Source organism: Chrysemys picta, chromosome 4, assembly GCF_011386835.1.
Source record: "Chrysemys picta bellii isolate R12L10 chromosome 4, ASM1138683v2, whole genome shotgun sequence".
Classification (NCBI taxonomy): domain Eukaryota; kingdom Metazoa; phylum Chordata; order Testudines; family Emydidae; genus Chrysemys; species Chrysemys picta.
The window spans coordinates 107233857-107246317 of record NC_088794.1 but is presented as its reverse complement, the minus strand read 5'-3'; the positions used below and the strand labels follow the sequence as shown (position 1 = coordinate 107246317).

The 12461-nt window shown below is 41.0% G+C and overlaps 1 protein-coding gene across 9 annotated transcripts in view; it reads right to left on the bottom strand.

Annotated features, from left to right (window-relative positions):
- AKAP6 (A-kinase anchoring protein 6) overlaps positions 1-12461 on the bottom strand; it is a 427955-nt gene that overhangs the window by 291996 nt on the left and 123498 nt on the right. For all 9 annotated transcript variants that reach the window (XR_255087.5, XM_065595443.1, XM_065595441.1 and 6 more), the window contains exon 2: positions 10631-10988. Coding sequence is in view for 8 of the 9 variants with exons in the window: in XM_005285317.5 (XP_005285374.2) it covers positions 10631-10988 (358 nt within the window). In the remaining variant the exon portion in view is untranslated. The remainder of the gene's footprint in view (positions 1-10630; positions 10989-12461) is intronic.

Here is a 12461-nt window from a genome sequence, read left to right as displayed (position 1 = left end):
TTATATACTGATCCTGTCTTCTCAAGTTATCATTTTTTATTCTATGTGAAAACAGCTACCTCAGTCTCCTCTTTTACTGGTATATATTATCCTCCAAGGTTCAGATCATTCTTGTTGCTCTTCTGTGTCCTCTAGTTATTTTTTTAATATCTTTTCTAAACTGCAGGACTACAAATGCACAAAATATTCCTGGTGTGGGCACACCAGATCTAAACAGAGCAGTATTATCACCTTAATTTTATAGTGATCTTCCAGTAGATATGCATTTGAGAATGGGATTAGATTCAAGTTTCACAATGGTAATGGACTGTGAGCTCATATTTATTTACTACATCTCCCTAGAAACTGAGGCTTTCTAAACAGCAATCTCCCATACAGTTTATATCTGTGCTATTGATGTTCTCTCCCTACAATCACGAGTTTACATTTATTAATATTGAATTTCATCCTGATACATGCTCTCTGCCAATTTGTAGTTAACTGTGTGTGCGCTAGCCTTCCAGTTTAGCCTTGCCAGCAAGTCTGACTGAGTTTGAATTTATACCTTCTAGTTTTAATACTGAAAATATCCCATATGAGTTCCAATATTGACCACTCAACTAATGCAAATAATGTCCTTAAAGAGGTACTGTCATGTCAATTTTAGGCTCAAAATTTAGATTGTTAAAAAAAAATCTAGCCTTTTCCATAAACTAATATCAATGGGAATATATCCATGTTTGTATTATTAATATACATGGATACAGTTTATTTTAAAGGCATAATAATCCCCTGCATTATTTGCAGCCCAAATTATAGAATCATAGAATATCAGGATTGGAAGGGACCTCAGGAGGTCATCTAGTCCAACACCCTGCTCAAAGCAGGACCAATACCCAACTAAATCATCCCAGCCAGGGCTTTCTCAAGCCGGGCCTTAAAAATCTCCAAGGAAGGAGATTCCACCACCTCCCTAGGTAACGCATTCCAGTGCTTCACCCTCCTAGTGAAATAGTGTTTCCCAATATCCAACCTAGACCTCCCCCACTGCAACTTGAGACCATTGTTCCTTGTTCTGTCATCTGCCACCACTGAGAACAGCCGAGCTCCATCCTCTTTGGAACCTCCCTTCAGGTAGTTGAAAGCAGCTATCAAATCCCCGCTCATTCTTCCCTTCTGGAGACTGAACAATCCCAGTTCCCTCAGCCTCTCCTCATAAGTCATGTGCTCCAGACCCCTAATCATTTTTGTTGCCCTCTGCTGGACTCTTTCCAATTTTTCCACATCCTTCTTGTAGTGTGGGGCCCAAAACTGGACACCGTACTCCAGATGAGGCCTCACTAATGTTGAATAAAGGGGAAGGATCACGTTCCTCGATCTGCTGGCAATGCCCCTACTTATACAGCCCAAAATGCCTTTAGCCTTCTTGGCAACAAGGGCACACTGTTGACTCATATCCAGCTTCTTGTCCACTGTGACCCCTAGGTCCTTTTCTGCAGAACTGCTACCTAGCCATTCGGTCCCTAGTCTGTAGCAGTGCATAGGATTCTTCCGTCCTAAGTGCAGGACTCTGCACTTGTCCTTGTTGAACCTCATCAGGCTTTTTTTGGCCCAATCCTCTAATTTGTCTAGGTCCCTCTGTATCCGATCCCTACCCTCCAGTGTATCTACCACGCCTCCCAGTTTAGTGTCATCTGCAAACTTGCTGAGACTGCAGTCCACACCATCCTCCAGATCATTAATAAAGATATTAAACAAAACCGGCCCCAGGACTGACCCTTGGGGCACTCCACTTGAAACCGGCTGCCAACTAGACATGGAGCCATTGATCACTAAATATTGCCATCTGTCAATGTATGAAAACCAGAAATTGAAAGGGATTAAAAACTGACTATAAACAAAAATGAAATTAACCACTTTAACTATATTGCCCAAAGTGAATGGCATGCAAACAATAAATGGTAAAAAGTTTTTTTTTCAATTCTTACAGGTTCAATAATGTGTTATTAGTAATATATCTAAGGAAGTTACAGATACACACAATGATTTTTTTTAATAGGATTTCTCACTTGGAGGTGACAGTTAAATCTTTGGGCATAAATAGTCAGATTTCTTTATAGGTTCTAATAAGTGCTATTCCTATGATGCCCCAGTCCACAGAAGTCAGTGGATGCTCAGCACCTGTGGATTTAGATGCCCCACTTTAGGTATCCAAACCTGAAGGGGGAGACAGTGTAAAAGAATGAATTAGCGTCTTGCTCTCAGTCCACTAGACCATACTGCTTTTCTCCTGCTATTGAGTTGATTTTCTTTGGGACCAGAGGTCACTGGCTGCTCAGTGAAGGAGCTGACACTTTAGGCAGCTGGCTTGTAGTAAGCTTGCAGCAATGCAACCATTAGCGATAGTCTCAGCAGCACTAACTTAAAAAGGAAAAGTGCTTTAAACTTTATTAAGCCACAGAAAGCCAAGATCCTTTGAGGGGCTACGAAGACTCATGGAAAGTCAATGAAAATTGAAGGTGAATTAAGAGTTTTATCTGCTCTGACCAAACTTGCAGTAGGCAAATGATGGTGATTGTGGATGTCATAATTAGTTCATGAAGAATCTACCTCCTTACTAAATAAAGCTATGAAGATACTTTTACAACACTGAACAATGATCACTGATGGACACTGACACTATTCTTGGAAGATATTTTTTTTAAATATTCTATACATCTTTAATGTGTATATATTTATACGTAGACTTGGAAGGATTCAATTTTTAATCAGTAAAGGTTGGTAAACATCAATTTCACCATACACACCCAAACAGCCAAAAATATTCCATTGATAATAATCGAATTTTACAGCTAGGCAAAGTAAGAAAAATGCTGCTTGAAATCTTATTAGAGTTTTATTTAAGGATACTTACTTTGTATATTTTGGCATATGATGTTGACAATTTGTGTTTTAATGGGTATAAACTTTAACTTTTTGAATCTCCATAATTGTCTGATGCCCCCATAATTTCCTGCAACTGATTTTTTTTAAATCGATAATCTAAAAAATACTTAAAAATAAACATCCATATTATCCATTGGAATTTAAAAAAAAAAATCAAATTTTGCCAACCTTAGCTACAGACCTAAGGTTTATTTTTCTGTGGAAATATTTACCAAATGAACAGCTTGAACTGGGGCCAAGGAAACTATTATTGTAGTTACCTGTAGTTACTGTAACCATTATCTATTACCATGTGCATTGCCAATAAGTCAGAGGTCTGAACTTCATAAGAATGTCAAGAAAATATGTGTACATACTTGTTTGCTGTCTGATGCTGCTGTAGTACATGTTAAAATTTAGTTACAAAATCACATCTTTCCACACCAAATATATCACACTGAGCAAGACTATACAAACACGATGAAAAGCCAAAGGCTTTACATGTTGAGCAACTTTGTAAAAATATATTTTTGGACTATAATGTAGGCAGCCATTGTGTTCCCCAGCACTCTGCTTCTCCATTTTATCCTTTTCCAGATGTTATTTTTAAAAAGGTTTGTCGTCACATCATTTAGAGTTGCAAAGAACGGAGGTCAGTCACAACACTGACAAAGAGGCCAATTACTTCCTTTGAAATGTTATGTGAATGTTAGTGTTTCTAAAAGTGTGGGGCTAACAAAAACAGCAGGTTCAGCTTCTAAATTTAACTCTGCCAGTGTACCTTAATCCCAAAACACAGAACCTTGTGCTGATTTGTACTATAGAGTTGCTCATGAGTTCCTGGCATATTTATTTTTGAAGAGCATGAATCATTTGATTTGAATCAAACATATACAAAACTACGGACATTGCAAATAGGGTAGGAGAAAATCCAAACTGGATCAAATTTTGTCCACATAGATCCTGTCCGGCCAAGCACTTAAGCAGTACTTCCAGCACGCAGTAATGCAATTGAAGTTAATGGAAATGCTCTCATGCACTTGGTTAAATGCTTAGCTGGAATGTGCCCTTCTTATGCAAAGAAAAAGAAACAGTACATACATTACATAAGCTATAGCGTGATGTTCAGTATTGTTACATTTTTTCTTCTCCAACATGCTTCCACAAGAACATTATGATGTTTATTACCATGCTTGGCTGCAAATCATAGTCCCAATTAGGTTTTTTACAATACATTAAGTTGTCCAGTTAACTAAACACTGAACTGAATAGCTCTGAATGAAATTATAGTTCATAATGCTTCTGTTGCTTCAGATTATGTAGCCTTACCAATTTTCACAAGTTTTCCATGAAGATGCACATGACACAAAGAGGGATAGCTCAGTGGTTTGAGCATTGGCCTGCTAAACCCAGGGTTGTGAGTTTAATCCTTGAGGGGGCCACTTAGGGATCTGGGGCAAAATCAGTACTTGGTCCTACTAGTGAAGGCAGGGGGCTGGACTCAATGACCTTTCAAGGTCCCTTCCAGTTCTAGGAGATAGGATATCTCCATTAAAACAAACAAACAAACAAACAAAAAAACACATTACTAGGGTGGGGCAGCTGCCCCACAGAGGGAGAAGGAGGAGTTAAAAGCAGCACCAGTGAGGCTGCACAGAACCCACTGATCAGGAAAGGGCTTATTGAGCCCACCATTAGGGGGAAGGCTTGCTGGAGTAGCCAATCAGGGCCAGCGAGGGCTATATGTAAAGGGTTGCTCAGCAGAGCAAAGGGGGAGTCTCTCCCTGGAAGGCAAGGGAGGATGACTGGCTGCCTGAAGAAGTGCCATAGGTAAGCAGGGGCAGCAAAATGCAAGGGTGAGCTGCTGGCTGACCACTGCCAGGCTGGGGCCTTGCTACAAGGGATGAGAGGGTGCTCGGGAGATGGCCCAGGGAAAATAGGCAGCAGGTTGAAGGAGGGCAGAAGGTGGCTGCTGGCTAAAGGTCCTGGGTTGGGACCCAGAGTAGCAGGTGGGCCTGGGTCCCTCCTCCTTGCACCTCACTTGCTAATGAGGAGAGTGGCCGGTATCCTGGCTGCTGAGGCAAGTGGTGGAACTAAGGACTGCTGGCCCCCTGGAATAGGGGGAGATACTGGAGTGGGGGCACAGCTGGAGGACTATGCCCAGAAGAGAACGCTGCCGTCTGGGGAGTGACGCAGGTCCAAAGAGTGGAGACAGCCGTGACGGCAGGCGTGACACCACTAACTGAAGGGGGACTAGAAGGGCTGAAAGCTAAATCCCAGGACAGCCAGCAGGAGGTGCCACAGTGGTGAGTCATGTCCCCCTTACATGCTATCAATTGTTATTATTATTATTATTATTATTAAATTACTGATTAAGTGCTTGCAAAGTTCTGCACAAGGACAGTTTATATACCAAGGAGTTTACACACTGGATTTAAAATTTGATTTTGCTGTGGGAAAAACCAATTTGGGGGGTTTCTTGACCAGCTCTATTTAAGGATTATTTCCAAAGAAAATATATACCCAGTTACGTATACATTATACAAACAGCACAGTTGTCAGAAGCATCATCAGGAGATTGGAAGAGAACATTCCAGATTATCACAAGTTTTTTGCCTTGAGTAGGGTTGGATTAGGGAGGGCTGACAGCTCTGGGGAGCCATGTTGTAGCCTCTTAATTTCTGGAGAGAATTATTTATTAAACACTGGTGTGTGTATGTGTAGGGAGGTTGTAGGTGGGTAGGACATGGAGGTTACAGGAGGACTGCCAGGTCAGGCTGCTGCTATCCTCTAGTCTACCAGGGTTCTTTGGGGATGGTAGCATGCTCAGCCCACCACATATACAGAGCAAGTACACAGTCTACTCTTAACTGGAACTATGAAGCTCAGAAGCACATGCATGGCTACTAGCCTATTGTGCTCTGTGTATTTTTTGAGGAGGGGAGGTGCAGGCCCACTACCTCCTCTGGAAGATGCCTGGAGATAACAGGGTGACAAATAGACCTGGCCACCTCCTGGAAGAGGCAGTAAGGAAGTAGCCAGTTTGCAACTTCTGAAGACTGTGGAGCATAGGAGTTAGGGAAGATGCCTGGTCAGGGTGAAGCAGGATCCAATTTTCACTTTCAAATACTGTAAGCAAAAACTGGTATTTATGATGTTATGGATCCAGCTGGACACAAAAGCTTGAAGACAAATTCTGATCTGGTGTTCCAAATCAGAATGCCCCCAGATGGTCTATAACACATTTGGGTATTCCACAGTAAATAGCTTACAACACTGCGTTATTAGTAATGTCAGATGTAAGGTAGGATTTCAAAACCTAGTCAGCATTAGCCTAATTTTGACTTGAGTGGGAGCAATCATAGAAATCATATGGACTCCAACAGAAGTAGAATTAGGCCAATGCTTTAAAAAAATTCTTCCTCATAGTGCTTTGTACTCTGAAGGACACTTGAATCTCCTGCTGTGTGGCCACGAAAGTGGATGGTGTGCCATTTCTCAGGCCTGCCACGGTGCATGGGGTGCAGGGAGTGATTATTCCATAGTTGTTAGGAATAGTCACAAACTTTCTACCATGATTACATTTTCAAGGCAATTTTCATAGTAAAATTGGCTGAAGATTTTTATTTTTTTAAATAAAGTCTGAATCTAGCCTTTATAGTTACATAACCCCAAAAGACATGGGGCTGGAAAGGGGTGATGACGCCCTGGCCAAGTACTTCACATACCCCATAGCCCCATTTCATCTGTGACTCTAGGCCAGGAGTGGCCAACCTGTGGCTCCGGAGCCACATGTGGCTCTTCAGAAGTTAATATGCGGCTCCTTGTATAGGCACCGACTCCGGGGCTGGAATTACAGGCGCAAACTTTCCAATATGCCAGGGGGGTGCTCACTGCTCAACCTCTGGCTCTGCTACAGCCCCTTCCCCCACTCCACCCCTTCCTGCCCCCTTCCCTGAGCCTGCTGTGCCCTCACTCCTTCCCCCTCCCCCCCAGAGCTTCCTGCATGCCATGAAACAGCTGATCCGGAGATGCGGGGAGGGAGGCGCTGATCAGCGGGACTGCCGGTGGGTGGGAGGCGTGGGGGGGTGGGGGGCGGAGAAGAAGCTCATGGGGGACTGCTGATGTATTACTGTTGCTCTTTGGCAATGTACATTGGTAAACTCTGGCTCCTTCCCAGGCTCAGGTTGGCCACCCCTGCTCTAGGCCTATGAAACCCTTCAAAAGGAACCTGGTTCTTAAATCAAAGAAAAAACATAATATATGGTAATACAACTAGCATTACTAACATTGCTCAGTATATGCAACCTTAAAACTACACAGCACTTCAGTGACTGACTACATACTAAATGAACCTGCTCAGTACTGGAGATTACTGCTCCACCTCTGGATATTTTTTTTGTAGTAGTTTCACATATCTCCTTTAAAATAAATCTACTTGCCACCACTCAACAACATAAAGATCCACATTTTCAAACATCCTCCCATTTGTACACCCCATTGTATCTGCACACACTCATCATGAGAGTTACGTGTCCAACTGTTTATTTATTTTCTATGGGGAAACTGAGGTGCAGAGGCTGGAATTTTTAGAAGGGCTCAACTCCCACTTCAGTGGCCAAATTTCTTAAAGAGCTCAGGATATTGAATGATGTGCTCTTTCGAAAATGCTGAGTTCTTAACCAAAAAAACACCTCTCACATCTACCTCTCTGCTCCAGACATGTCTCCTTCTGTGCAAACTAAGGCCTTGACCTGTATCTCTGACATCTCGTGGATACCCAGTCATCACCTCAAGCTATCATGGCTAAAATACAGCTCTTGATCTCCCCCACTTCTCAAGCCAACCCTGCAACCTCCTTTCTTGATCACTCTGGACAATACCAAGATCCTGCCTGTCATCCAGACAGTAATCTGGGCATCATTAGTGACTTGGACTTCCCTCTCTCACCTAACATCCAAGCTATGTTTAAATCTTGCCAACAATTCTAAAATAAGGCCTTTGATATACATACACACAGCTAAAAACCTCTTGTCCAGGCTCTCATCATCTCTGGTCTTGATTACTGCAATATCCTTTTCCCTGGCCTTGACAAATGCAGTCTTGCATTAGATAAATTTTCCCAGCCCATCACTTTGACCACATTACCCACCCCTCTTCTTGAATCCGTCCACTGGCCCCTCTTTCTGTATTACATCAAAGATAAGACACTTCTCTTTGCTTTCAAGGCTGTCCATGGCCTATCCCCGCTCTACCAGTTGTCTTTCATTCACTATCGACATGTTGACTCCTAATTGCTATCAGCCCACAATGCCAGCCTCCATTGACCCTCGTTAACTTACCAAAAATGCACATTCATGCTTTCTCCCATGCCGCACCTCACATTGAGATGAGTTTCCTGTAAACATCTGCAAAGGCACCTCATTGTTGTCCTTCAACTCCCTCCTACAAAAACTCTTTTTCCATGATTCCTACAAAAAACTTGACCACTGGTGTGCTGAGACCACTGCCTCGCCTTCTGACTAATATTGTTTCCTTGTACTCCATCTGTATCCATTCGTTCTCTCCTGTTTGATAGTTTGAGTGTGAACTCTTTGTTGCTGGAATTCTCTTTGTTCTGTGTTTGTACAGCACCTAGCATAATGGGGTCCTGGTCTAGGTCTCTGGATCCTAGGTGCTACAATAATACAAATAATAACTTTTCTTCCAACTGTTTGTTGTTAGACGGTAGATATCAGATATTAACAAAAATAAACAAAATAAAAAAAAATCAAGTCTGAATAAAAGTGACTAGTTGCTTCCTTGGCATCTATGATATCAGAATCTGATTAATCTTACAGTTGAGCATAGTCTTCAAGGAAAACAAGCTATACAACACCTGAATTTCTAATATTTAAAAAAAAAAACAACAACAACAACAACAACACCACACACACACACACCCTTCTTTTTCCTGGCCTTCTTAATACATAAAAGTAGTAAAAAAAGGAAAGCAATCTTTGATACTTTTAAGGTCATCTATATAATGTATACATAGCTTTGTATATGGGAATCATTAGAGCAGGAGTTCTCAAACTTTTTTTTTTTTTTAATACTGTGGACCTCATATTAATAAAGAGATTGTCTCATGGAACATGTTGCCTCCACATTGGTGATTGTATGGAACACCCCTATTGCTGATCACGTACGATCCCTGTGACAAATATAGCAACTACTTAGATGGAAAGTAATAAGATATCTAATGAATTTTTGCCATCCTTTTGCATTTAGAAAGGTGAAGAACTAACAACATGTCACCATCCCACTCTGAGGGTATACCATTGGTCCACAGACCACAATTTGGGAACATTTACTTTAAGGAATAATACACTTTTGCGGGGTAGAGAGAGAGAGAGAGAGAGAGAGATTTTCTATACAAGAGCATCCCACTTTTAAGCCACAGTTTGAACTTTACCCTTTTCCTCCTTCAATTCAAAACAACTCTGGCTGAGGCAGCTGGGCTTCTCCTAAGACTATTCACAAGGGCCACTGCAGTGAGTTGTGAGGCACTCTACCTCTTCAGGGGCTAAGCATGTTTCCTTTGCAGTGATGCCTACATTTGCTTGCCTGAGATGCCAGAGGCAAAAAATGAAGACCAGTTCCCTCTGTGGTGGTAGTGCTGTGCTCTGCATTAACCACAGAGGCAATGGACTAGCCCATGGAATAATTTTTTCAAGGTTTCCTAACGTCCTAGTCTTATACTAAACGTGTACTGAAAACCATAATGCAGAGTGAGTGCCAAAGAATCCTAGGTTTGCATAATGTATTATCACAGGCCTCAGAATGCAGAACTCTGAAGACAGCTCAGTCTGAAGAGATAACGTTCGTTTGCTATTTTTGGAAGTTGTTTTGTGTCTTCAAAGACATGCTTAATCTGCTGCGGCAGACCAAGCCATGCACACAAGCACTTCCATCCATACAGAATGTTCTCTTATACTTTACCCTGTATTTCTTTAAAATATCTTAAAAATTGACTGTTGAAATTTAAAACTAACAATGTGACACACTGTAAATGATTTATTTAAAGAAGACCTATTATAGAATTGTTTTTGTAGGTCCATGTATGTAAATGCAATTTTATTCTCAAAAATAAACTTGTTGTTTTACTGGTTGTGCTGCTTATAAATCTGATCATTACATATTCCTTACCAAGGCCCAGAACCTGCAAAGTTTTACACCCGTCTAATATGACGCACATGAATAGTCCCATTTCAAATCAAACATGGATGTAAGTTTCTGCAGGACTGGGGGCCAGGACTTCAGAACCACGATAGAAGTGGTCACTGAGGGTACTACATGAGAGAATGCATGCTGGTACACAATCTTGAGAGTTTTAGGGCCTGATTCAAGGCCCATTGAAGTCACTAGGAATCTTTTCATTAACTCCAGTGGGCTTTGGGACCAGTCCTCAGTTAGTGCTAGGTTAGGTACCCATACAGTTTGGACATGTTGAATACATCTGATAGGTTTATTGCGTTAATGAAGAATCTACAAATATACTGAGTGCTACACACCTTCCATTTCCCCTAGAAAAGGATGTTGGGTTTTTTTGGGAGAGGAGTCATCACATGCAATTGGGCAATTTTTGACGCTCTTTCCTCAGCACATGCCAGTAGCTGACTGTAGGGAGTTTCTTATATTTATAAAGCTGAAATGTGGCTGGTATGAAATATGAATTTTATCTTACCTTTAGCTGCACTAGATGTACATCCACATGTTTGCTGTCTGAGTCCTGCTGGACGGAGTAGGTCAGATCCCTGACTCTTTCAGATGTCATCCGGAGCCATGTTTCAATTTCAGGCAGATGGAGAACAATCTTCCAGTCTGCCCCTGTGTGGAGTGGGGGAGGCTTTTCATACTGTTGGTCAGAATCAAGCTCCTTCATTGCATCTTCTTCACCGTCTTGCTCTACAGTGGGAGTCATGTTTATGATCATGGGAGATGCATCAGTAGCCATGGGATCCAGTTCTTGTGACCTCATGGGGCTAAATGCAACATCCATGGCTAAAATGGGAAAATCTAAATCATAATTCTTTCCAAAACAGCTGCAAAGACAAAAAGAAAGGAAGAAGATTACAGTTACAGGACAAAATCTTAAAGTATTCATAAGATAAGAAATAAGCTTGATCACTAGAGATAAAATATACCATGGCATTCTGAGTGGCTTCTTCACTATACACATCCTCTCTCATTAACATCTTCAGGAATAAACTGAATTATTAGTTACTATTTTACCTATGGAGTTTAACCTCCTTAATCGGGAAGAATAGCAATTGTCACATTTCCTTATTTCTAGAAAATCAGCATTCTAAAAATCAATTTTTGATTTTCATACTGGATGGAACTTTCTGATGTATTCTACTTTAATATAAATACAGTAATTAAGATATTGTGAATAATCCCTTGCAATTCTTGTTTGTTGTCAAAGTATTGTATATTTGGGTTTAAATTAAAAGGTTCCACTCTCATAGCTCAGTTCTTCCACCTAATTAATCCAGGGAGAAAGTGAATGGTGAGTTTTTGGTATCACAGTCTTCTCCGTGGATACAAACTCTGATGTTATCAGAACTGGATTAATGTAGCATCAAGTAGAAGGCAAAGGTAGATTGTGACAGATGAGGTTATTCATAAATCACAGTTACCCAGAGCATCAGGAAGATACATTGAAAAATGGCAAAATATATTGGTACTTATCTCATGTTAACCACATGTGGGAGTCCCTCTTTAAACGGTTAAGCACAGGAAACACTGAATCCTTTTATAGCAAATTTCCTTCTGGCTTGACTATGGAACAGTTTCACTGGGGTTACACTGTGTATCATTTTGTATTTTTAAAGGAAAATACAGTTTCACTGAAAATTTTCTTTTAAAGCATTTTTGCTTTGACCTTACTCTTTTATTTTCAAACAGAAGTGGATGCTGCAGTAAAGCATTATACAAGAAAACACGAACCAGGATGTCAGCAGGAGGCCCTGCATAAAGCAAAATACCTTAGCATTCTGAAAATCTTCATTAGTTGTGTGATTCCTGAACTTCTTCAAAATTAGATCTGAATCTTATGAGATAGCTTTAATACAGTGCCATGGTAGAGGTGGTTCTAATACAAGGCATTGTCCCCTCCGCAAAACATTTATGGTGTTCTGCAGCACAACAAAGCCACATTCAATATATTTGCATAAAACAGTTTAACAAGATTGGTTGTATCTGGAGATGTCTCGCAGCCATTTTATCTATCCATCGGATGCTACAGGGCTTAAAACTACTTTTTTGTAACTCTTTCTTGCTTTATAGAAATTATAGAAGTAGTCACTAGCTGCAAGATAATGGGGCTCAATGCCACAGTGCTTACTTGGGCAATATTCCAGTTTCTCCAGCTGGAATTTTTCCTGAGTGAGGATTGCAGTTCAGCGCATAGGTCTTCAGTTTAGAAAGGGTAAGCAGTTTTACCACGCTTCAAACACTGAATTGTGATGTTTGAGTATTTAATGTGGAGCTCCCGGCATCAAGACATTCCCATG